The 26,236-nt window shown below is 47.2% G+C and overlaps 9 protein-coding genes across 9 annotated transcripts; 5 read left to right on the forward strand and 4 right to left on the reverse strand.

Annotated features, from left to right (window-relative positions):
- Window positions 1-348: 348 nt before the first annotated feature.
- On the reverse strand, window positions 349-991 carry FOMMEDRAFT_167076 (uncharacterized protein; the record flags this gene model as incomplete). Its single annotated transcript, XM_007265290.1, has 4 exons — window positions 349-542; window positions 597-715; window positions 775-886; window positions 940-991. 3 exons carry the CDS (start codon window positions 989-991, stop codon window positions 655-657), a joined length of 225 nt encoding a protein of 74 aa, XP_007265352.1. The 3' UTR covers window positions 349-542; window positions 597-654.
- A 1,147-nt stretch (window positions 992-2,138) lies between these two features.
- FOMMEDRAFT_167077 (Sec1-like protein) lies at window positions 2,139-4,954 on the reverse strand. The gene is made up of 13 exons (XM_007265291.1): window positions 4,856-4,954; window positions 4,713-4,793; window positions 4,550-4,661; window positions 4,293-4,501; window positions 4,130-4,234; window positions 3,880-4,069; window positions 3,595-3,824; window positions 3,453-3,543; window positions 3,320-3,394; window positions 3,093-3,259; window positions 2,560-3,031; window positions 2,408-2,500; window positions 2,139-2,345 (listed from the first exon to the last, which is right to left on the reverse strand). Exons 3-13 carry the CDS (start codon window positions 4,641-4,643, stop codon window positions 2,233-2,235), a joined length of 1,839 nt encoding a protein of 612 aa, XP_007265353.1. The 5' UTR covers window positions 4,644-4,661; window positions 4,713-4,793; window positions 4,856-4,954; the 3' UTR covers window positions 2,139-2,232.
- Window positions 4,955-5,259: 305 nt separating this feature from the next.
- FOMMEDRAFT_83860 (patatin-domain-containing protein) lies at window positions 5,260-10,981 on the reverse strand (the record flags this gene model as incomplete). The annotated part of the gene is made up of 26 exons (XM_007265292.1): window positions 5,260-5,439; window positions 5,491-5,566; window positions 5,619-5,749; window positions 5,806-5,862; window positions 5,917-5,930; window positions 5,983-6,057; window positions 6,109-6,172; window positions 6,232-6,282; window positions 6,336-6,365; window positions 6,421-6,624; window positions 6,677-6,919; window positions 6,975-7,016; window positions 7,067-7,222; window positions 7,278-7,653; window positions 7,722-7,742; window positions 7,797-7,909; window positions 7,969-7,991; window positions 8,061-8,213; window positions 8,271-8,429; window positions 8,492-8,557; window positions 8,630-8,761; window positions 8,824-9,651; window positions 9,708-10,392; window positions 10,445-10,678; window positions 10,746-10,843; window positions 10,894-10,981. 26 exons carry the CDS (start codon window positions 10,979-10,981, stop codon window positions 5,260-5,262), a joined length of 4,299 nt encoding a protein of 1,432 aa, XP_007265354.1.
- A 249-nt stretch (window positions 10,982-11,230) lies between these two features.
- FOMMEDRAFT_167079 (chitin synthase 2) lies at window positions 11,231-15,361 on the reverse strand. The gene is made up of 22 exons (XM_007265293.1): window positions 14,663-15,361; window positions 14,565-14,609; window positions 14,432-14,506; window positions 14,234-14,375; window positions 14,113-14,183; window positions 13,908-14,062; window positions 13,789-13,851; window positions 13,696-13,735; window positions 13,372-13,634; window positions 13,304-13,314; window positions 13,185-13,246; window positions 12,871-13,126; window positions 12,727-12,819; window positions 12,592-12,662; window positions 12,423-12,539; window positions 12,309-12,367; window positions 12,167-12,253; window positions 12,061-12,112; window positions 11,828-12,009; window positions 11,692-11,767; window positions 11,525-11,638; window positions 11,231-11,468 (listed from the first exon to the last, which is right to left on the reverse strand). Exons 1-22 carry the CDS (start codon window positions 15,190-15,192, stop codon window positions 11,399-11,401), a joined length of 2,634 nt encoding a protein of 877 aa, XP_007265355.1. The 5' UTR covers window positions 15,193-15,361; the 3' UTR covers window positions 11,231-11,398.
- A 245-nt stretch (window positions 15,362-15,606) lies between these two features.
- FOMMEDRAFT_133140 (uncharacterized protein) lies at window positions 15,607-16,016 on the forward strand (the record flags this gene model as incomplete). Its single annotated transcript, XM_007265294.1, has 2 exons — window positions 15,607-15,756; window positions 15,816-16,016. The coding sequence occupies 2 exons, from the start codon at window positions 15,607-15,609 to the stop codon at window positions 16,014-16,016; spliced, it is 351 nt and encodes a 116-aa protein (XP_007265356.1).
- A 324-nt stretch (window positions 16,017-16,340) lies between these two features.
- Window positions 16,341-16,586, forward strand: FOMMEDRAFT_154861 (uncharacterized protein; the record flags this gene model as incomplete). Its single annotated transcript, XM_007265295.1, has 2 exons — window positions 16,341-16,425; window positions 16,483-16,586. The coding sequence occupies 2 exons, from the start codon at window positions 16,341-16,343 to the stop codon at window positions 16,584-16,586; spliced, it is 189 nt and encodes a 62-aa protein (XP_007265357.1).
- Window positions 16,587-17,332: 746 nt separating this feature from the next.
- On the forward strand, window positions 17,333-19,945 carry FOMMEDRAFT_145949 (kinase-like protein). The gene is made up of 5 exons (XM_007265296.1): window positions 17,333-17,409; window positions 17,772-17,877; window positions 17,931-18,205; window positions 18,271-18,914; window positions 18,963-19,945. The coding sequence occupies exons 2-5, from the start codon at window positions 17,817-17,819 to the stop codon at window positions 19,030-19,032; spliced, it is 1,050 nt and encodes a 349-aa protein (XP_007265358.1). The 5' UTR covers window positions 17,333-17,409; window positions 17,772-17,816; the 3' UTR covers window positions 19,033-19,945.
- Window positions 19,946-20,109: 164 nt separating this feature from the next.
- Window positions 20,110-23,555, forward strand: FOMMEDRAFT_120967 (coatomer subunit gamma). The gene is made up of 11 exons (XM_007265297.1): window positions 20,110-20,362; window positions 20,425-20,583; window positions 20,648-21,102; window positions 21,152-21,285; window positions 21,340-21,518; window positions 21,568-22,067; window positions 22,119-22,216; window positions 22,270-22,404; window positions 22,458-22,699; window positions 22,761-23,175; window positions 23,237-23,555. Exons 1-11 carry the CDS (start codon window positions 20,135-20,137, stop codon window positions 23,473-23,475), a joined length of 2,784 nt encoding a protein of 927 aa, XP_007265359.1. The 5' UTR covers window positions 20,110-20,134; the 3' UTR covers window positions 23,476-23,555.
- A 519-nt stretch (window positions 23,556-24,074) lies between these two features.
- FOMMEDRAFT_105920 (pantothenate kinase) lies at window positions 24,075-26,138 on the forward strand (the record flags this gene model as incomplete). The annotated part of the gene is made up of 7 exons (XM_007265298.1): window positions 24,075-24,164; window positions 24,229-24,294; window positions 24,351-25,245; window positions 25,302-25,521; window positions 25,595-25,656; window positions 25,731-25,824; window positions 25,891-26,138. 7 exons carry the CDS (start codon window positions 24,075-24,077, stop codon window positions 25,946-25,948), a joined length of 1,485 nt encoding a protein of 494 aa, XP_007265360.1. The 3' UTR covers window positions 25,949-26,138.
- Window positions 26,139-26,236: the final 98 nt, after the last annotated feature.

Genomic DNA, 26,236 nt, shown 5'->3' on the forward strand with positions numbered 1-26,236 from the left:
CACGTCGATCCAGGGGGGACACATGCATTTCGACACTCTTGACTCTTGTTCTATGCGGTGCCGTGCAATGCCCCTTCCCCTTTATCTGCCTAGACCTTTGCATGGTGGCACGGCAGCCCTCTAGACTGTTAAGCCGCCGTAGGATGTATGGCTTGTATCAGAGAAGCGTCACTTTTAATCAACTTCCAGTTCGCTAGAGAACCTCAACAGTTCCTTCTGGTGCAAGAGTTTTCTCGCTTCTGGCTCGCAGATCGCACTTGTGAGCCTCGTGTTCAGATGAGCACAAACGCCCAATGTTTATGCCTAAATAGGCCACTCCAATGTCAAGCCACATAAACATACTATAAAGAAAGCGAGCCAGTAATGACATTCAATACAGGTGCATACATGAAATAAAACACGTTGAACATGAACCGATAGCACTTTAAGAAGTTGCAACGAATGGGGTAAATAAACGACAGCAGAAGATCGAAATGCGCGACGGAGCAAAGACATAAAATAAGGGAAAGTTCATCACTGTCCCTGAGAGAACACCGAAATTACTGTTTAACTGTGAGTAATGTCATTTGCAGGACAAAAAGGTGATCTCTACATACACGTAGATAAGGATGCAGTATCGGTCGACATCGGGAGTGAATAAAACAACGCGAGGCGTTACTTGGCGTTCTTTGGATTCTCCTTCGCTTTAGCCCAGTTAGTGGCTGCTATCTTGAACCTGGAATGTCGCATAATCAGTTTACGCATGGAGACACGTAGGATGAGAGAGAAAATGACCTCTCTGGGTGCTTCATGTCGGGATCGGACTCCTTGAGACGAGCAAGCTCTTCCTTCATGAACTTATTGTAGGGAGAGACCTTTCCCTTCTTTGTTCCACCAACAGACTTGGCTGAATAAGACGCTAGTTTAGCACAGAAATTCAATATTGAGAACTAATGAAACGGCGCTTGCTCTTGCGGGCGGGCTTTTCAGCACCAGCAGCTTTCTTAACCATGTTTCAGATGACTGTGTTAAAGGTGGGAGGAGCCTGTCAGAGCGCGAAAAACGCGTCAGATGCGCGTAAACGCACGTGTCGAGTGTGTTGGCTAGTTCAGCCTAAGGACGCGTCGAACGCGCCAAATCGACGGGGGAACAATGAGTAAGTGGCACGGAAAACTTGTGGAGGGGACTTACTAAAGGGCAGTAAGGTGGTTTGAAGGGGGGAGTTGAAGATGGGGATGATGGTGGTTGGAGAAAGAGGAGATGTAGCGCGTACTTTTCCTTTTGGCGGAGCTTTTGGTTCAGATCTGACTGTACGAGATACCTCTTAAGCGGGCAACTGGCTTTGAATATTGGTCACGCGAACCAAGGTCCCCGATCACTGGTTTTGTCCAACTAGGCCACCAAATATTTATTCATGCTCGTAGAATGTTGGAGTCTCGTGCATATTCGGGCTGCGATCACAAGCCAGACTCGAACAGGCCTGAAGGTGCGAGACGTCAGCCAGATACTGGAGACGGAGCGTTCGGTCGTGGAGATGTGCGGTGGACCTCGGACAGGTCCCCTGTCGAGTACCATACAAATGACATCCATGCGAGAATATACTCAGGCGTAATCTGAATACAATTTTGCATTGAGCCTCCTGCCTGACCTGGCCATCCTTTTGCGCCGATTTTCAGCACGAGTTACGTAGCTCGGCATTGTCCTGTTAATACAATCCACAAGATGGGCCTTCTCAGTCAGATCATTTACATCTCTTGCTTCTTTTGGCACCCTACTTCATGGAAGGGGCCACGCACAAACACGGTACATGTCGAGAGGGACTGGGGCTGACAAGAAGCGCAACGTCACGGATGTCCGCCTTGAGAGAAACATTTGTGCTGAACAGGACACGGTGGCGTTCATAGCATCAAACTTCGTATTCCTGAAGAATATTCTCAGTCACTCTCATTTCCATATAAGGTATTCTTGGTCCCATAAAGATAATTCGAACTTCTTTGCATGCAGATCGCCAATGATAGGTCATTTTCCAAGTACCGTGCCAATATGCGGTACTTCCATTGTGAATGGCGATCTAGAATATCGTACGAAAATGACACTGGTCACCTCTTCTTTGTTCCCACTATTGGGAATCAACTCCGCAGTTTACTGTTGCCACGGTCCAATCATACACATAAGCAAAGCAAAGTTAACTGCAGTGCCAATCGTCTTGGTCTGATGATTCCAGAAGGCCCTTCTGTCACAGCAGTTACCCTTCTACGAAGGTACGGCACCCTTGCCTGCCACATCTCCCTCCAACCCACTGGCCATTCCAGTTATGAGCGATGAGCCACTGATAATGCCCGTCGTCGCTATTAAAATTCGACGGCCTAGGACAAGCATCAACCTATGGGCGATGTAGGATTGATGAAGCATAGGAAACATTGCTCACCCTGAATCTGTCGGCTGATCAGCCGTAAAGCCGCAATCTCAGTATAGGTGCATCCGCCCAGGAAGAATACAACAGACGTTGACGTTCTTTCTCCTGATAATGATAAGTGAGCATCATGACTTTTGTACAGCTCCATCCGGACATTGACTTACCCGTACCTAAGGAAAGGCTGTGGATAGCATCGGAACCGCGTACATTCTGACCAGCTTGAAATACGTCGATGGTCTCTCCAGACAGGCTCTCCAGCACATCTTCAAACCCCTTCCAACCTAAGATAGGGTGCGCCCTCGCTTTATTTAGTGCTGATGACTTGCCCTTCTTTGCACCATCCCCACCATCACTTGAACCAGGGACACTGAGCACACCTCCCTTCTGCACCACGCATTGCACGAGCCTAATGCTCAATGGTGCATAACCAGAGTATACATAACTGATATCCGCCGGTTCGTCCGGATTTTCGTGCTCGTCTTCTGCTACTAGGCGCAATGACTTTCGCAATGAAGGGTAGGGGATTTTCAGCGCTGATAATGATGCGGACGAACTCGGAATGGGATTCGTGAGGATGAGACCCAGAGGTGGGGAAGACAATGATAATATGAGAGGAAGGTACTCATAGCCGTAAGCCTTTAAGAAGTCATATTGACTCGGTAAGACCAAGAACTTGCCATAAAAGACAGCTTCCCACCTGAAGTATCTCCCGCTTAAGGTTTTCAAGAACCTTATTCTTAATACCGCCGTTGACTATGCTTGCTAGACAAAGAAGTCGCAGAACCATTTGTATGCTTTCGCCTTGTGCTATCAAATCTTCGATAGCAGAGATCTGGGTCGAGATTTCATAAGAGGAAAGAAGGTCTGATGTGGAAGGTCGCTAAATGATCAATCGTGAAGCGAGTATAGGAAACTTGTACGCACTTTGCTGAATTTCCAATACTTTCAGAAATCGCACAGTCCTTGTCACAGGTACGAGTAATTCGGACAAGCCAGTATCTGCAAAATATGAACAAGTTAAGCGATAATAGCTCTGTAGGCATGTTACGGAACTCACGCAAACGCAGACTCTGGTGATCTATCTGTAAACCGCTCAGCTTTCCTACGAAGTCTCGCAGTTGAGCAACGGTTTTCGCTTGCAATCTGCTCTGAAAGTCTTGGTGTGAGAAGCGCGAACAACACGGCAAGGAAGCATATACCTTATAATCTTCGTCCAGCCTTCGAGCATGTTTATTCAACGTCTTCCCTACCGATGAGAAATTCAGATCTCTCAATTCGCCGAATAGCGGATCAGAGGATGCATTGAGATGGTATTTCTTTTTCGGTTCCTTCACCAGCGAGGATGCAGCGGGCGTACTGGTGTTCGGAGGGTTAGAAGCTCCCTGTGGATTCGGAGGAGTCACAATTGAGACCGGGAGTTCGACATGAGCTAGACGCATCTTCGTAAGTATTAATATATAGTGAAGAAGTGGTATGAAACATGCAGTTTTTAATCCCAAGCTCTTCGTCGATTAATCCTTGATACGTCAGCTGGGTTATCATTGGTGTTATCATGTCCACTCGTCGATCTAAAATAATAAGAGAGTCGAGCTTGTCCGAAGAGTTAAGCAGAGTTTCTGATGCAGAATCTCTGGTCGCTTGTTCTAGGTGCCGGGAAAGCAGACCCGTAAGGCGCTTTCATACGGCTGTGAGCTCTGAAGGTCTGCACATCAACCGAGAAAGAACGAAGCTCACGCCAGCACAATTTCCCTTCCCAACGATTCGTGGAAATTTCCCGTATACCCTCTGGAAAGTCACGAGTGCTTGCGCAGAGTCATAAACAATAGTTTCGTCTCCGTCCTAGGCACATTCCATTCATTAATATACGAGAACAATTGCACCATGCATTCATACGTACAACCCAAATCTCTTTGAAGGCGTTCTCATGTTCCAAGGATACGACGTCGTCCGCAATGGGTATGAATTGCATATTGAAGGCGGAAACGTTGACTTCGCCCAAGACGCCTTCCTCCTCTAGAACACGCGTTACGAGCGTAGACGTCCGTGGAACGAGGAAAAGCGTGTATACATGCTGCTTCCCTTCACGGGCATGGCGCTTGATTTGATCTTTCGTCACTTAGAGGCATGCAGGCTAAACTTCAGTAACAAACTGACCTGCAATTATCTTAATCCATTTGATTTTCGGACGTGTTAGATATACCACATTCGTTGTACTTGACGATAGAGGTCCTGCTTCTAACCAGAACATTTTATCCACGCCATGGTGCTAATGCACTTGAGCATAGCTCCGAGTCGAAGTACAGACTCATAACGTTACCTTCAGTAGGGACACCTCAGTGAGCAATCCCAGCGGTCCAGCAATGGATGGATCAAGCACGAGCGTTTTGACGCCGCTCACCTACAACGCATGTCTGATTATCACTGCTTGCATTTCAGAGTTGCGTCGATTATACTACATACAGAATTGAGGGCATTGACCAAAGAGCTCCTTCCCAGTTCTTTCAGAAGCGACAGGTCGATTCCAGCATCCTCCTCCGTCTCTGTCCTTGAGCCGTCTGCCTCAGCCACTATGGAGATGTTTCGTCAGTAACGCCAAAAAATACGGTCGAAACGAGGTCTCACTAAGTCCTCAATAATAGTGAGATATTTGCAGAGCAAGAGTACGATTACTATGCAGATTTTAGCACGGAGCAGTACATTCCAAGAGGAACGCACGTGACAAAGACATGATCGCAGATTACACCGATCAAGGCTCAAGGCAATTCTGCGATTACTGATTTTATTCATGTGGTAGGTTTACATTTTGGCAAAGAACTATTAGGAGCATCTAAATACACACTCCACCAACCTCATACGCCTTCTTTTCAAATCGAATTCCTTCTAGCACTCAAACCTTTCCGTTTCCCTTGGCTTCGTACTTCTGCCAGATCTTCCAGAACAGCCGCTAGCCTTCCATCCTCCTCCCATTCTTGCAGGATTTTCACTGCTGCTTGATACCCTTTCCTCTCTATCTCCTCATACTTATTGAACTGCATCGTCCCGTACTGCATAGAGCGTCATTAGCTAGATTTCTCAGTTAGATGAGCCAAGCTCACATCTTGGACAGGCAATTGCATGTAAAAGCAACCGCGTGCAGCTTTGGCTTCTTCCAATGTCTTTACACTCGAGACACTACCCAAAAAAGATCAACACTCATCACGAAAAGATTGGGTGGGGGACTCACTAGGCCAAGCGACTCTGAATCTCCGTAATAGGTGGAATTTTCCTTGCACTCGAAAACGGATTCCACCTGTTAATAAACAGCCAGACACCAGATACGGAATCACCGAAATTCCTCGGGGAGTTATCATCAATCTGGCGATGATGTTCACTTAAAACGTGCGATCAATCGGAGAATGAACTCCACTTACAGAAGCAACATCGGATGCAAAGACTACGCTTGCTCCCATCGCAAGCATCGTGGATACCTGAAAACTAATATATATCATCTGCTGACCAGTCATAGCAACAGTGTAACATACAGGAAGGTTGTCCACTATACATGCGAGGTCAGTCAGAAGTATTGGGCAGGGTATCCTAACACTCACTATATCCACCATCGACGAGCATATTACCATTGTCGCAGAGTGGGGGAAGAAGACCAACAAGGGTCATAGATGCACCTGAAGAGCTAGCTTCAGACACGCATAAGAAACAATGGCAAATGTACTGACGGATATATCGCCACGCGTATCCTGATTCATGAATCTCCATGCGAGAAGTCAAAATGTTCGTGGTCTGTTCGAAGAACTTGAGTAAACTCGACTGCATTTCTTGACGACGTGATAGTGCATTACATTACAGAAGAAAGGTATCCACATGTCTTCAATATGTAAGTCGTAAAAGGACTAATTAAGCCATTAGCTATGTCTATATCACTGCAAGGAAGCGTCAATCGCACCTTGTAAATAGCCCTATTGAATTCATGGCCCTACATCACCACTATTATTATTTTATGATTCGACTCGGAGTTTATACTAACGTACCGTAGTGTATGCAACGATTGGGTAGGTTAGATCAGACAGCAAACGCCAGATATTGCCCATTCGAGCACAATATTGCTTAATCCTTCCAGCGCTGGATAGAAGATCACCTTCTCTAGCAAAAAGACCACCAACAAATGCTCCAATGCTCGTTCCTCCAATTTGGTCAATCGGAATTCCCCGCTCTTCCATAGCTTGGATAAGGCCCTGGAACGAAGTTTAGCCATTAGGATTGGTTTCGAAAGGCGAAAAATCTGACCAAATGCGAGAGTCCACGCGCGCCGCCACCACCAAGGATCAGCCCGACGGACTTCCCGCATATTCTTCTCGCTAACCGGGCAAAATCACTCATCTGAGCAGGTCTTTGAGGGCGAGGGATGTCGCGCCCTCCGCGGAACTTCTGGATCTCACTTTGCACCTTATCCTTCAGGTTCTTCAGCGCAGTGACAGCAGCAGGATCCGGATCCTTTAAAATTGTCTTTCCCACCGGTAAGGTTATTCCCTGAAAGATACATTGAGTACGCTTAAATCCGCCATCGAATCGGATGATCGCTTACAGGGAGTTCAACGTGGAAATGTCGACTTATCCAAGGTCGGATCTACTGCACTATAAATATGACATGTATGCCCGATGAAAAACAAGGCACACCTTCAGCCATTCTCTTGTACTTCCCGGAACGACACTACGTTCCGGATGAAGCAGTATGAGTTCCTTTCTGGCCGTCGTTTTGACTGACATTAGGAAACGCTCGTATTCTCCTAGGCTGGGATCATCTCCGGCTCCGACAACCATAACACAGTCCGCCTAGATTAATTGAGTAACTTTCATATGACTTGACGCAGAAAATGCAGCAACGCACTTGGCGGATACACGTCTGTGTCCAATTGCTGTTGACAGGCGAATCAACAACGTATAAAACCGTCCTATATCGCTGTTCCTGATCAGCCAGCCAACCAGCGACCTTGAGCTTTCCCATCCTCGTAAATGCATGTCGTCCTAAGCTCCGGCTTATCGACGCTTGATTCAAATAAGCCGTAGGGGCACCGAAGCTTTCCAGGGCACTTTGCAACTTCTTCGCAAAAGCTTCTATCGGAATGGCCCTGGAAATAGGCATAATTGCTACGGTCTTGAGATTCAAGTTGTTCCATCCAAGTTCGGGTGTTGCGTTCGCTGTGCGGCCGGAGGAAGAAATATCAACCTCGTTACGAACCCTTGAAGCGATTAGTCGCAGCAGTCTTGATGAGTGAAGCGTAGTCATTAGATATGCTACAATCATGCATGCAAATAAATAGTTTCTACTCACTGCGATGTAACTTGAGGATTGCTACAATGATGTTTGGATGAGTTGAAAATGAACGTGATGCACAAGTATGCCTACCGAGCGGATATTGCGTTAAATAACGTCAACGGCATGCGTACAAGCTCTGTATCTCGGATGGCATGGACTGTGTTCCGACGTGGAGAGCGTGTGATAACGTCAAGTTCGCCCACCTATTAAAGTTGGAATCAATCAGGAAGTTTCCACTCCATCAATGTAGAATTTGACTTACCGGATCTCCTTGCCCATATTCGCCTAGAATAAATATTTTAAAGTGAATAAGTGATCGAGAAACAGAAATGAGGCTGGATAGAAAAGACTTACCGAGTATCTTGACTTTCCCTTCCTCTTTATCATCAATTGCTCGGAGTCGTCCATTAACCACGATATAGAAGCTATCACTAGGATCTCCCGGTCGCCACAAGACTTTACCAGCAGTGACCTGCATCCAATCTAAAGAAGCATCGATATGGAGAACTAAGGGATCACATGTTAAGCGACGGAGTCAGTTATTATTACAGACAGAATAATTACCCAGTGGAGACAATAGGGAAATAAGCCTCTTCGCTAAAGTTAGGAGAACAATCGGTCGTTTCTCAAGAAGCCTCTCCAGTGCGTTATATGGCAAAAATCCCACGTATGTGTCCATTTTGGCAGTGATGTCAACATAGGATGGGATTCCACAAAGAGAAGCTAGTAGAATGAAGTCAATGAGTCTCTTACGTCGATCAGTATCACAGAATTAAGTGACGAACACATGTAACCAGCTATGCCTCCCGGTTTGACCGTAAACAAGTATCTGCGTTTCTCGTTGGAGGAGGCTTTGTTATTAGCGCGTTCGGTATGATTTACGTTATTACGCCGTGCAGAAGGTAATTTGTCCGGACGCGAACTGGGTGTAACGGTTGCAGATCGATGTTTTGCAGCTGGCTTGTGCTCCCGTTCCTCTCGTCCCAATTTGGTGGAAGTATCTTCCTCCAATGGAAGAGAAATGTCGAGAATTCCATCAATAACGTAAAACAGCCCTTGCAGTATCAAATTTCAATCAGCTGTCGAGAAGGGTAGGGATCAAACAAAATATACCTACCGGGATGTCGCTCTCCTGCTCGAGCAAGAGTTGAGCCAGCAGCGAAATACAATATCTCAACTTCATTATCCAAGGCCGCAACACCATGCACGCTGCCCATCGCCGACTCGCCCGTCACGCTAGACGAGGCATCGTCTACTGTTTCAAGCAGCGAAAGTGACCCAAACGATGTGAACCCTTGGTTGCGTTCATGGCCATCTCCACTTCGACTCCCAACAGGGGAAAACGCAGGTGACGCTTCCACGGAGTCTATTCCACTCAGAGGCGGTTGACGCAATCCGATCGACTTGGCGATACAGGACATGACCTCTTCCCTCAAATCGAAGTCATCATTGTGTAAATGATGATCTGCACCAATTATAGGGCTAGGCAAGAAATTCCCTGTACCAGTTGTGCTGAAAGGCCTGTGGAAAAATCGGTTCGGATCACTAAGGATTGCAGACGTGTGGAGATCCCCTGCTTGCACCAGATGCCGAGATGAATGCGTACGTTTGGGGTTGAAGGTTTCGCGGGGCAACGACGTCTGCGATGATGATAAAGGGCTTTCGGTGACGCCATGATCATGAGACAGGTAAGGACCATTTTCTGAAGGTGATTGTGAGTGTATCGGACTGAAATAATCACGTTCTGGTTCGGGACTTTCCTCCCCAGACTGCTTGTCAAATTTGTGTCGGAGAGCATGCAGCCCCCCACCTTCGTAGAACCTGTTAGGCAAAGGATGACAAGCAATTTCGTTAATTGCTTTTTCTGTTCGGATGACTTCAGTGGTTAAACCAAGATATTTGTGTGCAGCATTGATAGTGACACGAGAGAACCTTGTCAAAATCACTTTTCCACTAGTTAATAATCTCTTCTAGCAATTATACTGTAAAATGTAGACATACCTTGAACAATATGAGCGGACGCTTTAGGAAACTGCTTCACCAGACGCCGAAATGCTTCAGCAGGGATGACAGCAAGGGTAGCATCTTCGACAGCCAGAGCGACAATACTATTATCAACTATCCGAGCCTGGCTTTCCCAGCCTATATACGACGACGATTCACGACGGAATGACTGGGTTCCACGACCATTGGGAGACGAAATAGTACTATCATCTCCGTGAATAGTTGAACCTGATGAAGACACGGACGGTCTTCGCCGAGAATGTGACCGACTCGACAAAGGCGACGAATAAGCTGACACTCCATCCAAATCAATATTAGAAACATCAGAGTCTGAACGGTGCATCCTTGTTCGCGTCGGACGAGTCGATGCATGGTCTTGATCCGTATCAACTTCCGTGACCTCGTCATCTTGCCAACTAATCCGAACGTTCTCCGTGAAGAGGCTTAGAATAGTAAAGAGACTTGACAAGGTACCACCACTACCAACTTCATTCAAAAGCTGGTATCCATTGGGACTTCCGTCTTCCCAAGAACCCTCCTCTGGTTGGGCGTCACCTGTCCGAGTGTGCACCTGCACCAGACCATCGATAACGCAGTAGAAATTTTTATCCTGGTTCAACGAAATGCTATCTCCCGCAATGAGTCGTCGAGTCTGCAAATGTCTGGCCAATTCGTGGAAGACCTGATATGCAATTAAGCTTGCTTCCACAGCATGACGAGTACAGAGGACTCACTGGTTTCTCAAGAAACCCAAAGATCCTAACAGCTTCTAGGAAATCATCCAGATAATTATGAAAGTTCGGAGGAGCTTCAGTCGCATTCACATCGGGATGGAGTTCCTTAGCATCCGTCCTGACCAATGGCGGTTCTTTCAGTGTCGAGTATACATTCAAATAACGGAATCGAATAAAGTAGTTGAGTGCGACTGCTGATGCGATGAATATAATGACGAAGGACCAGAAGTTCAGCTATCGAGGCAATCGAGCAATGGATTAGTAAGATATACGGTTTGAATGTGAAAGAATGACAGCATACAGTAAATGTGAGAGAATAGGACAAGACTGCATAGATGAATCGAGGCACAGATATCGTTGCGAACGCAATCAGGGACTTGGCCCAGGACAACAGCCATACTTCGAAGCGTTATGAGATGACTGCAAGTGAACAGATAGTATTTACATACGAAGAGCCCAGAATACGGCTGCAACCAGCGACAACAAGGGGTGAGTGGTAGAAACGTGCAGCTCTTGGGGATCGCTGGGCAAGTCCATGTTGTCAATACGGTCAACGTAGAGGAGCCTTTGCAACACTTGTTCGACGCCCGGACTGGCTATTTAAGTTCGCGGCGCCTCCTTCGATGCAGCGCTATCTTTAAGTAAAGAGAAACATGTAAGTCCAACGTAAGTCCAGTGTACAACGCGACGGCAACAGGCAGCCAACTTTGGTCCCGATGTGTGCTGAACAGACCAGCACGTTCTTGTCGATCACAGTTACGTCATTGATCAAACGTGAAACTCATTGTCTGGTAATAACAACTATATAATTATGTAGTAAACTGGTATCAAGACATTCGGCGCAAAGGCATCATCTTCAAATACAGGGTAACTGTGGCCATACAAAGGAATATTCGAAGGAATGGACAGCTTAGTGGAAGCACTTGAGTAGACAATCAGACGCCCAGCGACCAATTAGTGCCCGAAAAGCCTCAGGAAAAGGTAGAACGTCGTTCCAATAAAACGAATAAGACTGATTCCGGCACTATAATAGTGTTCAGTATGGCATTTTGACAACATTATTATTTGGTTCAGACTTACAGAGCGTAGAACAAGAACGCAAGGTATGGGTTGAAGGCAGCACCTTCCTCAACATCGAACGTATTCTGGACCCAATCTTGGAAGGCCTGCGACGTGAAGAAAATAATCATCGCCCTGCAATGGCTCCTTAGTCCATGACCCTCGCACACTTCATTATTCTAACTCACATATTTGTTCCCACCCAGGTAAGGACCACGTTCGTCCTAGAGTTCCTGTCATGATCAGCCTGTTTCGTATCAGCATCTGAGAGTCCACTTCCTTATCAGCATCTGCGTGTGAGAATCGATTAAATGGACCACCAACCGCGATGCTCTTTCTCTGAAGGTGGTTTGTGGCGGAGTGCACTCTGGCTCGCAGCCCACAAACTGTCAACGTCTTCTTTGGCAGTAGGCAGCTCGACCTCCATAACTTCCTTTCCATTAGCATCCTTGACCTTCTTCGCGCCTCCTAGGTCCTTGCTCGCTCCGTTATCACCTTTCGTTCCCCTGTATATTTGACTTAGACTCGGCAATGACAGGAAACAGCGTAGTGCTCACCAAGTAACATCGTGCAAGTTGCACATCGAGTACATCATCAGAATGTTGACGTCTGCACGAAGTACACGTCAGCAAACTCAAAGATAGCGCATCCCATAGTACGTACAACTCGGCAGGAGGAACAGATATTGGGCAAAGCATGTAAACATGTGCCACGGTTCGAAATGCATAAACGAGCTAATGAAGTAAAGGCCTGTAGTGGAAAAAATTGATCAATACTCGTCCTTCAGAACTAAGTCCATACTCACCATACGTAGCAACTAAGGAAATAACGATGTCCCTGAAAGTCTCATTGACTTGAATCAGGCTGCAGTACATATTAGTTTAGTCACCCAATTACAGCTTCAGCTAAAGTTACTGACTGTCCGATATTCTTCCAACCATCCACGGAGTGGGGGACGGCCAAGTAAACGGTCCAAGCGGCACACCACAAGGTGATCATGTTGCACACACCAAAGAGGAAGATGGCTATGGTATAACTAACAATGGAGTCAGAAAGTCTGTCAGGTAGGTATACAAGCTCAGACTTACGTCCACTTTGAGCCTTGTGGCCGATTACCCAACGAGCAGACAGTCATAACGAAAAGCAGCGCAATGTAGACCTACGGACATGGCGAGTGAGTGAACGAATATTTAACAAAACATAAACGACTAAAAATCACATACCTTAAGGACAATCTCAAAGACCTTGGAACCCGCGCCAACACTCAAAAAGTTGAAGGCGTCCGTTTTGCGATCAGACGTTGCCGAGGAGACCAACTTAGGAACGTCGTCAAAATACAAAAACGATGAAAACCGTAGATCACTCACGAAGAAGAAAGCCAGGTAGAAGTTTGCCAGAGACGTCCAGGTAAATACAAGCTGGATTGCATTATAAATAAACTCGATGAAGAGGATAAACATCCGGATGATGTTGTGACCACTCGTAAAGATGCGGTAAAAGTGGAATGTCGCATGGATGGCGGCGAACAGTGATCCGTTAAGCCATCTACGCCTCTGAGAAATGAATTCGGGCACAGATGTTGGAACATCAGTCGCTGCTTTCGCACTCTTCACGTATCGCAGACTATGAATGGCCATCGTCTATCAAGAGCGCCTCATCGAGAAATTTTTTAAGGACTCACACCCAGGCTTCTCTTTTCTTCGTAACGATTTCAAAGCAGAGAATACGATCCTCAGCGAGGTACTGAGGAACAAAACAAACTTAATGCACAGCTATTCATTTCCCAGGAAGGAGACTAACCATGTTGCGCTCTGGAGGTAGATATCGATTGGTCATCCGACAGAAACACTAGACGGATTTATACTCACCGAAGAGACCCGCACCGCTTGCTCCGCCTCCATGCATCGTCTCGCCCTTAAAGTAACTAGCCAAGGGACCTGTCCCATTCGGGTGATTCTGAAGCGCCTTGTAGCGGTAGGCGGAGAAAGCACCTGGAAGCACAGAGATGTACCCAAATACGGATTCAAGTGGCTTGTCCAGAATGTTTGACATCTTGTACTCAAAGTTCTGAGAAGCTGCGAGAGGGCTGGTCAATAACAAGGAGCAGCCTCTGCCGGTATCGACGCAGATCCTAATTAAATTTTTCGTTGATCAGGAAATATATTCGAGGTAAGATCGGAGAGAACGCTTACTCTCCGCATGCCCCACCAACGTTCTTGTTCTTATCGAAGCCTATCGTGTAAAAGATAAGACACGGGTTCAATATGGGTAAATCTGTTGCTCACATTTCCATAACTCGTAAATAGATGTTCCTGTCGGCTTAGTTCCCACATCCAGCAAGACGCAGACTGTGAAGAGGAATAGTGTTCAAAGAGATGATTCTCCAACGAGTTGACTGGCTCACCGTGAGGCTGAATAAGAGGGCCAAAGGCATTAAAGAACCAGCGGTGGCTGTTGAGCTTTTTCTTGTTCTGTTCTTTAAGGCAGAATATAATCTGCACTGGACAAGCACCAGACGAGACTTCACCCGCTTCTGATACAACCACATTGGAAGTGTATCTTTTGAAGATGTCGGCCTCCATAACTAAACATAGGCAATTTATGCTTACTCGAAGATATGGGCTGTAACATCTTTTCCAGCGACTGAATCCTTGGCGATACCTTCTTGATAGCACCCCATCTAAACGACTACTTAGCGATAACAGCAGATTAGGAGTGTATCAAACGCACCAAAGCCAGAACGTGGAGTGTGCGCTTGTTGACCTTGTTACGTCCATCGGAAACAACGCACACGACTACTTTTTGCCATCCATTAGGACCCCATGTTTTTGACCTTGTACGACCACAGAGATGCGCTATATTTTTTATGACACTGCAAGAAAACGATATATCAACACTTGAATAAATCCAACGATATTATATTCTTACGCATTCATAGTCTTGACAAACAGAACTTCATCTTCATTATACATGGTCATGACTATGAAGAGCTCCGTCTGTCGACTATCAAAATGTTTCAATCAGATCGGCGATCAAAGAAAACATAACATATCAAGCATACCCGTAGAGATAGGGGCGCAAAGAGTATTTTTGTCGCATGAAATCACTAGTACAGCGTTAGAAAACTGCAAGAAAGATACGAACATTGAAACGCCTCACTCAGGATCACAAGTCGCAGCCGTGTAACGCATCTTGGTCATCTCTTCGCTTCCACCAGATGCCTTGGGAACGATGTGTGATGGAACGGGAACATCAAGAACAAGATTACCCTGGTACAGCTCAACTTGGCGGACGGAACGTCGCTTGAGCAGCTTATCCCTTGCACTAGACCACCCGCCTGTACTCTGTGGACTCATAGGCGGCCGAAGCTGGTGCGGGGGATAGTTTGATTGGTAGCCCATTGTGGGAAGAGGAGGCGCAACCTCGGACATTTCGTACTGCGGATTGAGGTGGGCCTGCGAATCAGCGTACCCACTGTGATAGGTATTGAAGGACTTTGTTGACTTGTTGTCCCACCCGGAGTGCGCATCATAATCGCTGTAGCCGTTGTGCGCATGGTAATTTCCAGCATTACCAGCGGGAGGCATATCGGTGGAGTAGGCGTGAGCGGCGGCGGAGGGGGGATAGTCGGAGTGGTGGTTGTAGTTGTTATTGGAATAGTAAGGATCGTTGTGCTGGCGGTAAGCCATCGTGTGTGTCGTTCCGCGGTAGCTATAGGAAACAGTAGGGCTGGCCGGCGACGCGGAAATCGACGAAATGGATCAGTTGTCAAGGACTGTCAGAGCGAAGGAACGGACGGCAGACAAGGCCGTAATTGATGCGGGTATCAGGCAAAAGAAAGGGAGCGTCGAGCTGGACAGAAGGAGAGATGAGCGAGGGAGAGGATGCGGGAGACTGAGAAAAGATGCAAAAGATGCGTGTATGGCTATTATTGCGGGAAGGCAGTGCTAGTCCGTCCCGTGGCATCAAACCTTCACGCGCTGATCCGACATCACTCTCACCCTCTCTTTCACAGCGACAAGTTTGCAACTTTGCACAAAGGTAAGCAAAGCTGCTCACTCTTCTACTAGTATAGCCTGAGAAGTTCTTTGACTCCAGCCAAGATGGGTGTAGATATCAACAATTTCTTGTTCTGTCAAGCACACGGAAGCGAAGTCTGCCATATCTGTGGCTGTGATTATCGTGAGGGCAATGTTACCCAGATAGAGATAGCGGATAAGCTTGATGACTTGCCGGATACCTTTAATCTCTATGTATGATTAATAGCACATCTATGTTCTTTGCAACATCTTCTAATACATCTGCCTTGCAGGAACGCATGCCCATAAACGCCTTTCAGAAGGGTGCAATTTATCATGCAGGTGGAAAGTACAAATGTACAATGCACGGAGTCATCAACTGTCAGAACTGTTTCAATTGGATTGAGCTCATCCGTGCTGAGGCAGAAGATGCTGTAAGGACTCAGCACTGGCTCGAGAAAAGGAAGAAGTGGTTGGACAAGGTTGATCCTTGAATGAAGGATAAATGATAAATGGATAAATGGATAAAGGATAAATGAACAAGAATAACTGTACAATGTAACTGTTAGATATGCTATCAAAGATCATTTGTAGTAGGGCAAGAACTCAAAAGTCGGCTCCTCAGAGTCGAAAAGCTACTGAACTGAGCCCCTTCTTTTTGTCCATGCATTCGGCCCTCCACTACACGTCATAAGGGACAATTCCAATGTACACCACACCAATAATGTTTACGTTTATCTCTGTGATGTGAGGGATGCATAGGACGTCACATAACACCTTTCGACGCGGGATGGACCACGGTGACGTCTGAAACCGCCATGTCGACTGCCATTGCAAATCCGCCTCATTTGGCCATCCTGTACGGAAGTCCGGAGATTAGCCCAAATCTTGTAGCGCGCACCGGTGCATCAGTAGCGGGACGGCATCCGAAGAAGAGATGATGGGAATATTTTGACTGAGGACACCCGCATCGGGACCAAAAAGGCTTCCGGATTCCATTCGATAATCAACATGGCGTGATGCCAGCAGCAGTAGTTCTTGTGCAGGTACCTGTAAGCCGATGATTTCGGTGCATTCGAGTGCAAGTCTTACGCTTCAAAGCATTACAAGTGCATAGGTGAAACAGACTCATTAGTGCTGGAGACATCTTCATTGACATGCGGGGAGGAGTTGACCAAAACGGCCGTCTTTCGAGACGCTTCCAGGTTGCATGAGGTAAGTACTGAAAGTGGGACGTGGCAGTTGGCAAGTACCGCAGGGTAATCGAGTCACAAGGCAGCTCGGTTTTACAGCCTTCGGGAGTCCACTTTGATGACGACTGCGCCACTCTTTCAGTTATCTGAGTCGCAGCATCAGTGGGTCCTTGGAAATCGAAGGAGATGGAGATGAAGGGGCAGGTGGGAATATTAAACTGTGTCTGTTTCTGCTCCTCGACGTCGGAGTAGCAGAACCGTTATGAAATCAAATAAGGACCTCGGTATCTGTGCGTGACAAAGGCCAGGTGGACGGAATCGAGGAACCAGTTGCATGGATAGAGCATGTAGTTACTACGATTAGTCACATAGCACCTGAACATGCAAATAAGAGCCAGGATATCGCGCAGATGCCACGCGCTCTTGTGCTATCTTTGAAGAGACTCACGGCTAGTACTAGTAATGTGCATTTCTGACTGATGATATTACAAGAGTAAGAAGAGAGAAGAGCCCGAAAAGAGTGTAAGGCATGCCCCGTATTGTCCTAACGTCACGTTGTGGCACTGCATTCCCACTGGCCTTGCCTCCTTTCTTCACTCGTTGACTTAAACCCCCATCTCGTCCCATCTCCTCTCCTCTTCCTCTCTCCCCTCTTCTCTTTTCAGTATCCATCCCTACCATTTTTTAGCCCTTAGTGAGTTCCTTTCCTTTCCTGCTGATTTTCTGTCTCTTTTTGGGCGGAGGGTTTTGCCTTAAGGTCGCCACGCGCTGATGTGTCCTTGGGGAGGCGAGTACAAAGCGGCCCACTTGCCAGGCAGTGTGGCCTCGGCCACCTAGTCTGTGTTTTCACCCATTGATCCGAAGACGTGCGTCTGCCAGTTATAAAGCGGGCTTTCGCATCTCCTTCGCAGACTTAACAGCGTGTCAGCCTGTGTATCACCCCCCCCCCCCTTTCGTCCCCGCCCCTCTCCGCTCGATCTCCTCACATCCACCTCTCCCACATCATCTACCGTTTACTTTCAGCCTTTGACCCCCACTTTTACTACCGTTTTATAGCCCACTTAACATCTGCCCACCACGACGGACAATACATCCCCGAAAATGGATCTTCGCGTTGGCGGGAAGTATCGCCTCGGGAAGAAGATCGGTTCAGGATCGTTTGGTGCGTACCATTGCTCCTGGGAGTCCGTCGACCATCTTACATTATTCCTTTAGGTGACATTTATCTGGGTATCAACATCATCTCGGGTGAAGAGGTTGCCATCAAACTTGAATCGGTCAAGGCGAAGCACCCCCAACTCGAGTACGAGTCGAAGGTGTACAAGACTCTTGCCGGTGGCGTAGGCGTACCCTTCGTTAGATGGTTCGGCACAGAGTGCGACTACAATGCGATGGTCCTTGACCTCCTCGGGCCGAGCTTGGAAGACCTTTTCAACTTCTGCAATCGCAAGTTTAGCCTGAAAACTGTCCTTTTGCTAGCCGACCAGTTGGTTCGTTATTCATCAAAGTATTTTACGTACATACCGTTTGTTTACTTAACTGTATTGTTTTTCAGATTTCGCGTATAGAGTACATCCACTCTCGCAACTTCATCCACCGTGATATTAAGCCCGATAACTTCTTGATGGGCATTGGCAAGCGTGGCAATCAAGTCAATGTCATCGACTTTGGTCTTGCCAAGAAGTTCCGTGACCCGAAGACTCACCTGCACATTCCGTACAGGGAGAATAAGAACCTCACTGGTACAGCCCGTTACACATCTATTAACACACACTTGGGCGTGGAACAGGCTCGTCGTGATGACTTGGAGTCTCTTGCCTACGTGTTGATGTATTTCTTGCGAGGTGCACTTCCCTGGCAGGGCCTGAAGGCTGCCACCAAGAAGCAGAAGTACGACCGCATCATGGAAAAGAAGATGACAACGCCCACCGATCTTCTTTGCCGCGGTTTCCCCAATGAGTTTGGTATCTTCCTGAACTATTGCCGTGCACTCCGCTTCGACGACAAGCCCGACTACTCATACCTTCGCAAGCTTTTCCGGGACCTCTTCGTCCGAGAAGGTTACCAGTACGATTACGTATTTGACTGGAGCGTTCAGAGGACCACACAGGATGAAGCAGGTTCTAGTGGAAAGGCCCCGCAGGGTCGCAGGAAGGTTGTTCAGGAGGATGAGGGTGAACCGAGAGCCAGTGACAGAATGTGAGACCTTCACTTTCTCAGCCATCGCGGTAGCTAACCGCATTGTAGGCTTCGCTCGCAGACGAGACAGCAGCAGGCTGCTAGTGCACAGCGTAGAGGTCGTGATGAGATATGGTGATTGAAGCGGAATGTGTCCTTGTCTTCATTGGCTGCGGTCATGCCGAGAATAGCCGAACATGTTGATGGTGTAGATGATTGTTCGGGTAGTTCGTGTCCTTGGCCGTCGTCGTTCAATGTTCTTCGTGCGTCAGGGTTCAGTCGGGTTCGTGGTGGATGTGACAACCGGGCTCGCCACAGTTAATTCAGAGCTTGGGTTGTCATGGTCGATTTTTTGTTGGGAGTAAGAGCATGCCAGCGCTCCCTTCGGGCCTCGAAATTAGCATCGACGCAAACACGATTTTCGCGGTACATCCACTGCGTACGAGTAGTGATCCTTTCCCCCTTTGCCGGGGACCGCGCTTTCTTGTCTCCGATTAACCCGCGAACGAGGTGCTTAACGAGTGATTATCTTTCAACGGACGCTGTTTCTTTTCAGGCTACCCCTACTTCTACTGTTGAGGAAGAGGTGGCCGTCATTCCTATCGCTTAATTTTCCTATCCATTCCTAGCGCCCAAACTTTCCAACCCCTTGCCCTCTTTGAAGCAGTTCTCACCGTGCTTTCCTGGTCCTCCACGTTCTCCCTGGTATATGTATATATGTGTGTTTTCATGTCCCTCGTTACATCCCCCTCGTGTACCGTCTCTCTTCGCTTCCCCTGCTCATTCCGGAATTGTGTTCCTCCCTTCCCCACCTTGGTCATCTGAACATCGACGTATGTCGATTGTAGGCTAAGGGCGAGGTGATGGGAGAGGGCGTCGTGCTCGCGGGACGATTTATTCTACGAGCACGAGTAGATTCGACTGACGTTATCAGAATATCTTCCATCTTACCTACGTTGATGCGAAACCCACGTTCCTATCATGCCTTGACTTGAAGGACATGCTTCCCTCGTATGTACGTAGAGTACTTCCAATAAGAGTTTATATGCCGGATAGGTTTTTACATACACGAAATATGTCGACTGAAATTTCATAAAGTTCATTAAAAGAGGTTATAAGTATAAATGTAGTATTATGTAATCCGTGTTAGGACACGTCGCGTCCTCTGGTGATGGCCGACTTCACTTTTGAACAAGTTGTCCCTCGACCTCTGGTCCTTGCTCGTTGTCTGCCCGTTAGGCATGGCATCTATAAAGAAGGACGACGAAAGTGGTATCAATCAGTATTATCACAACAAGACAACTGTAATCCAAGAAGCCCGTGTCTTCAACGAGTCGCCCGTTAGCCCTCGAAAATGTAGAGCATTGCTGGCACAAATTGTCTATCTGCTATATGTTGGAGAAACGTTCAGCACACAGGAGGCAACGACGCTCTTCTTTGGTGTAACAAAGCTGTTTCAGCACAAAGACGTGAGAGGTCTTCTGGCTTTCCATATCACTTTCACTGAAATAAATCATTGCAATTGTTGCAGAGTGCACTTCGACAGGCTGTTTATCTGGCTATCAAGGAGCTTGCTGCGACAGCTGAGGATGTCATAATGGTGACGAGTAGCATCATGAAGGACATGCAACCTAACTCAGAGGTCATTTACCGGCCAAATGCTATTCGAGCATTATGTCGTATAATTGATGTGTGTATCCTTATGCCTTATAACAGATGATGTCGAGAGCTGACGCTATTACCCGAACTCTCAGCCTTCAATGGCACAAGGTGTTGAACGTTTCTTCAAGGCAGCTATCGTCGATCGCAATCCTTCGATTTCTTCTGCCGCACTTGTATCGTCGTATCATCTCTTCCTCTCTGCAAAAGATGTTGTAAAACGTTGGGCAAACGAGGCACAAGAAGCTGTCAATGCAAAGAGCTCGTCAAATCTCTTCAGTAGCTCGCTGGGTGGCAGCTCGTATCTCGGCTTCGGTTCTTCATCACAACAAAACAGTTCATACCAGCCTATCCCATCGACGAGCTACATTACTCAATACCACGCTCTTGGCTTGCTTTATCTTATTCGACAGCAAGACAGGATGGCAGTGACAAAGATGATACAGCAACTGGGCGGTGGAAAATCAGGCGCGGGCACAACACTCAAAAATGCAATGGCTTTGTGCATGTTGATTCGTTATGCCGCCAAAGTTATGGACGAAGATCCCAAGTATGTCCATTACCCCGTTTTCGTGACATTGTGTTGACGGTCTTGCTAGTGTACAAAAACAAATGTTCGAGTTGCTTGAAGGTTGGCTTCGTCACAAGAGCGACATGGTCAATATCGAGGCTGCTCGTGCCATTTGCGAGATGAAAAACGTTACAGGACAACAGTTGATTCGACCTATCTCTGGTGAGATGACATCTGTACGCTAGTGCTGATACACCCGCTAACTGATCGTATCAGTTCTCCAACTATGCCTGAGCTCACCCAAGACGACATTAAAATTCGCTGCAATTCGGACATTAGCTAGCCTGGCACTCACCCATCCTGGAAGTGTGGCAACGTGCAACGTTGAGATGGAGCATCTCATCTCAGATCCCAATAGGAGCATCGCAACGTATGCAATCACGACATTATTGAAGGTGCGTGGACAGTTCCGTTCGAAGTGGACGTTTACTCACATTAATGAAGACCGGCACGGAAGCATCAGTGGATCGACTTATGAAACAAATTTCTGGATTTATGACCGAAATCAGTGATGAATTCAAGGTCATTGTGGTTGATGCCATCCGGTCATTGTGTCTCAAGTTCCCCGCGAAGCAAGCTGCCATGTTGTCATTCCTCTCTGGTGTTCTAAGGGACGAAGGCGGCTATGACTTCAAGCGTGCCGTTGTGGAGGCAATCTTTGACATGATTAAGTTTATCTCCGAATGCAAGGAGCAGGCGCTATCACATCTTTGCGAATTCATTGAAGATTGCGAGTTTACGAAGTTGTCCGTCCGTATTCTCCATCTACTCGGGATTGAGGGACCGAAAATGCCACAACCAGCGAAATTCATTCGTTACATATACAACCGTGTCGTACTTGAAAATGCGATAGTACGCGCTGCGGCCGTGTCAAGCCTGGCGAAGTTTGGTGTCAATGTGGCAGACTCATCCATGCAGAAGAGCATACGTGTCCTCCTTAATAGGTATGTCGTGCCTGTAGCTGATGTCGAGCCATGTCGCTCACATGTCATTAGATGCTTAGAGGACGTCGACGATGAAGTCCGGGACCGTGCTGCTTTCTATCTCAAAGTCTTGGATGAACAGGTGCTGGCACAGACGTACGTTAAAGAAGGTGCATCAAATATATTCTTTCCTTGCCATCATATTTTCTTACTGTGGAAATAGATTCTGTCTTTTCACTTTCTGTTCTCGAGGCAAACCTCGTCTCATATGTCAAGGACCCTTCTGCATCAACAAAGCCGTTCAGCTTTGACAATATACCAAAGATTAGTCGCGAACAGGCGGCTAAAGAGAGCGCACGTATGTCAACGTCGATTATTTCTGCTTTTGAATTCACTGACATTTCTTGTCAGGTCCAAGCACTCTGGACACTATTGCCGCACCTTCTGCTAAACCAGCAGCAGCTACACCTCCACCTCGTACTGATGCAGAAACTCGATCAGCATATGCAGAGCAACTGGCCGAAGTGCCAGAGTTTGCTGATTATGGACCAGTGCTTAATAGTAGTACTAAACCCGCTCAGCTCACTGAAAGTGAGACTGAATACCAGGTTTCTTGCGTCAAGCATATCTTCAAGGAATATGTTGTCTTCCAGGTAGGTTTCTTTGTCGTTCTCATTAATGTGTAAGATTTTACTGATGGTTTTTACTCTACAGTTCAACGTGTCGAATACAATGCCAGATACTGTACTTGAGCAGGTCTCAGTTATTATGCAGCCCCAGGCCGACTCTGGGTTAACAGAAAAATTCATCATCCCTATACCCTCGCTCGCTCAAGCTACCTCTCCGGGCATCGTCTATGTATCATTCGCGCGCGATTCACCAGAAGAATATGCTGTTGCGTCCTTCCAATGCATTCTCAAATTCATCAGCAAGGAGGTCGATCCCTCGAGTGGCGAGCCGGAAGAGGAGGGTTATGAAGATGAATACCAACTTGAAGAGGTCGAACTCGCGCCCGGTGGAGATTATATCATTCCTAGCTATGCATCGTTTGCTGCTGAATGGGATCGTCTACGTGCTGGAGCAACAGCAACGGAAACGTTTGCATTATCAGCAATGGAGAGCATAAAAGGTGAGTCTGCTTTATTTGCACTCTCGTATTGTTCGAGGTTATTGATTCCCTTGCTTTGCAGCTGCATGCGATTCAATCATCGAAATTCTGAACATGGAGGCACTTGGCGGAACGGAGAACCCATCCTCGACATCTGTGCACACTCTGCAACTGTCAGGTCTGGTGATTGGCGGCGGAGGGAAAGTTCTAGTTCGCTGTCGAATGACGTATTCATCCAGTGCTGGCGTGACTTTGGAACTGGGTGTCCGCGCGGAAAGGGCAGAGACTTGCAACTTGGTCGTGGCAGCTATTGGCGGGTAAACCACTTTGATCGTGTCTTCTCTAGTTTAGATTGTAATACTTTGTGGAGCTCCTTGTTGAACGTAGACCTGTTCATGTGCCGGGCCTGACGGGAGTTTGATGCTAGTTTTTGTGCAGCAGAGTGAGAGTGGCAACGTCTTTTCTGTGCTTGGTTCCATGCATAGTGGGAATTTGATTAGAGCACATGAAATTTCTCCTGAGCCGCCCGACGTCGTGCGACACTGAATTGTCGAGGTATTGGTGCACTCGGAACAAAAAAGCTTGATAAAACCCATTTCGTTTACTTGTCCTGAAACCGTATCCTTGCTTTACTGCACCGCACGAAGCAGAAAAATAATAATAACTCGAGTTGTGTAGTTGTCTAGCGGGAAGACGGAGAGTGAGGTAAGCGACGAGCGGCGATTGGAGACGGCATCGGGTGGCCATAGTGCCATTAGTGGGCCATATGCATCCATCCCCAACACACTCAGCATAGCACAAAGTGTTCCGATCCCGTTATTTACCATGCCCGTGTAACTCTCGTTCATGCTTTTTCCTTCAAAGCTTTCTCTCCTCCTTCCTTCCCTGCTCTCTCTGCCCCTTAATCTCTCCCCTGTTCCATGGCCTCAAGCACACCGACTCTCCCGACCGCCCGGGTAATCCATGTCGATACCCGTGGAGCGGTCATTTTGGACGAAGAGTCCCCAGAGGTTCGTTGGTGCTGTCACTTAGCGTTTGCAACTCGCTTTAACTTACATTTTCGTTGATTTGTAGACGAGGGACAGTAGAGGAATTTATCTACCTAACCACATTGAACCGGTGTCTCATATTGCTGTCGACGTGCGTAGTTATCTTACATATCGAACAGCATAGGGATGCTAATTCTAGTTCCTTAGGTTGGCGGTTCACTAGCAAAGGTCATTTACTTCACTCGTTCACCGGAGCCACCAGCGTCTCCATCCATTGTAGCTACGAACGGGAGTAGCGTCCCCAGCGGCTTCACAACGCCGTCCTCTCATTCCTCCGGCGAAGAATCACAAAATCCAAGTCCCGTGAAAAGGCTCAATGGAGCACTTACACCGCTTGTATTGGAGTCAGCTAACAACGGACACCATGTACTCGGCGGACCGTCAACAAATGACGAGGAACAGCAAATGCTTCGGGATACGCTAGTCCGGCGGGCATCTTTACGACATTTCCCTGGCGGCTCGCTCAATTTCGAGCGTTTTGAGACGGATAATATTCATGAATGCGTTGAGTTCATCCAGACGCTCATTGAGCGGTCTGCGCAAGTGAATGGTGTATCGATTGAAGAGATGCGCCAGGGCGTCAAAATCATGGCAACAGGCGGTGGTGCACACAGATTCTACGAATTATTCAGCGAGACACTCGGTGTAGAGGTACGGAGCGAGGACGAGATGGAATGCTTAATTGAGGGGTTGAAGTTTATCACGCTCATTCCGGATGAAGTCTATTATTTCTCCGATGAGCTGGTGCAGAAAGTGTCGAGACCGACACATGGACAACAGCAGGAGATTCCAAATGTATCTACGAATTCATCCGGTGATGTTCCTCTTGAGCGACCGAGTGCGAATCCGCCGCAATACGCCGTGACATTCGAGGGTAATCCTACACCGCAATTACCGTGCTTACTAGTCAACATCGGTTCTGGTGTATCAATAATCAAGGTCGACGAGGACGGGAAGTTTGAGCGTGTAAGCGGAACGAGCCTTGGGGGTGGAACTCTCTGGGGCCTGCTTAGTATGCTAACTCCGGCACAAACCTTCGATGGTATGGACTCTTTTCATTGCTGAAACCAACTTTATTTCTGATAGACACCTTATCAGACATGCTGGCTTTATCAGAGAAGGGAGACAATGCGACGGTTGACATGCTTGTCGGGGACATATACGGACAGGACTACAGCCGATTAGGGTTAAAGTCAACTATGATTGCAAGCTCGTTTGGGAAAGTTTTCAAGAAAGGCCAGACGAAGCAGACGTTCGCACCGGAAGATATCAGCAAGAGTCTATTGTATGCTGTATCAAATAATATCGGCCAGATTGCGTACGTGATCAGTTGTCGCATTTAAGGCTTGGTTTGGTCTTGTCTAACAGCGTCACATCGCTCGCTTCCATAGGTACATGAATGCGGAGAAGTACGGCCTTGAGCGTATCTACTTTGGTGGTTGTTTCATCCGGGGTATGGTTACTACCGCTCACCCTTGATTAGAAGACCGTTTAGCTGAGAATTACTTTTGATGCACTTGTATACAGGACATGCGGCGACAATAGCAACGCTTTCGTATGCTATCCGGTTCTGGAGTAAAGGGACGAAACGGGCATTATTCCTGCGACATGAAGGATTCCTGTATGTGTATAGCCTTTCCACTAACGGATATGCGGCGTCTAACTTTCTTATCTGTCCTGCCTGCAGAGGCGCGTTAGGAGCATGGATCAAGAATATAGAGCCGCAAACTCGAGAAAGCACCTGATGTAGATATCTTTGATCCGCCGAAATTAATCGCTTCTGTGCTATCAGTTACACTTCTGCATTGTTACATCTTCCCTGGACCGGACTTGTGTGGCACGCATTGATCATTCATTGATGATATTAATATTGGTCCATTTATCTAAAGCTGTGCATTTATACTAGCATTACTTATATATAGTACAACAGTTAGCGGAGATAACAATAATATTATATTTTTGTAGATAGATGACGGAAGTAAGATGGTTAACAGTGTTCGGCGTTGTCGGATGGTAGTTGAGGTGTACTTTGT

Source organism: Fomitiporia mediterranea, assembly GCF_000271605.1.
Source record: "Fomitiporia mediterranea MF3/22 unplaced genomic scaffold FOMMEscaffold_5, whole genome shotgun sequence".
NCBI lineage: Eukaryota > Fungi > Basidiomycota > Agaricomycetes > Hymenochaetales > Hymenochaetaceae > Fomitiporia > Fomitiporia mediterranea.

Excerpts from the sequence above, each read along its gene's own strand:
- FOMMEDRAFT_167077 (XM_007265291.1), bottom strand. The coding sequence starts at position 4,643 with ATGTTCTGGTTAGAAGCAGGACCTCTATCGTCAAGTACAACGAATGTG. Across the intron at positions 3,825-3,879 it reads AGAGCTTGGGATTAAAAACT|CTCATGTCGAACTCCCGGTC; the intron begins GCATGTTTCATA and ends AGATGCGTCTAG. Across the intron at positions 2,346-2,407 it reads GATCAGCCGACAGATTCAGG|GCCGTCGAATTTTAATAGCG; the intron begins GTGAGCAATGTT and ends TGCTTGTCCTAG.
- FOMMEDRAFT_167079 (XM_007265293.1), bottom strand. The coding sequence starts at position 15,192 with ATGGCTTACCGCCAGCACAACGATCCTTACTATTCCAATAACAACTAC. Across the intron at positions 14,610-14,662 it reads GCTGCGACTTGTGATCCTGA|TGATTTCATGCGACAAAAAT; the intron begins GTGAGGCGTTTC and ends ACGCTGTACTAG. Across the intron at positions 12,663-12,726 it reads TCTTTGAGATTGTCCTTAAG|GTCTACATTGCGCTGCTTTT; the intron begins GTATGTGATTTT and ends CCATGTCCGTAG.
- FOMMEDRAFT_145949 (XM_007265296.1), top strand. The coding sequence starts at position 17,817 with ATGGATCTTCGCGTTGGCGGGAAGTATCGCCTCGGGAAGAAGATCGGT. Across the intron at positions 17,878-17,930 it reads GATCGGTTCAGGATCGTTTG|GTGACATTTATCTGGGTATC; the intron begins GTGCGTACCATT and ends TTATTCCTTTAG. Across the intron at positions 18,206-18,270 it reads TTTTGCTAGCCGACCAGTTG|ATTTCGCGTATAGAGTACAT; the intron begins GTTCGTTATTCA and ends ATTGTTTTTCAG.
- FOMMEDRAFT_120967 (XM_007265297.1), top strand. The coding sequence starts at position 20,135 with ATGGCATCTATAAAGAAGGACGACGAAAGTGGTATCAATCAGTATTAT. Across the intron at positions 22,700-22,760 it reads AGGAATATGTTGTCTTCCAG|TTCAACGTGTCGAATACAAT; the intron begins GTAGGTTTCTTT and ends TTTACTCTACAG. Across the intron at positions 23,176-23,236 it reads AGCAATGGAGAGCATAAAAG|CTGCATGCGATTCAATCATC; the intron begins GTGAGTCTGCTT and ends CTTGCTTTGCAG.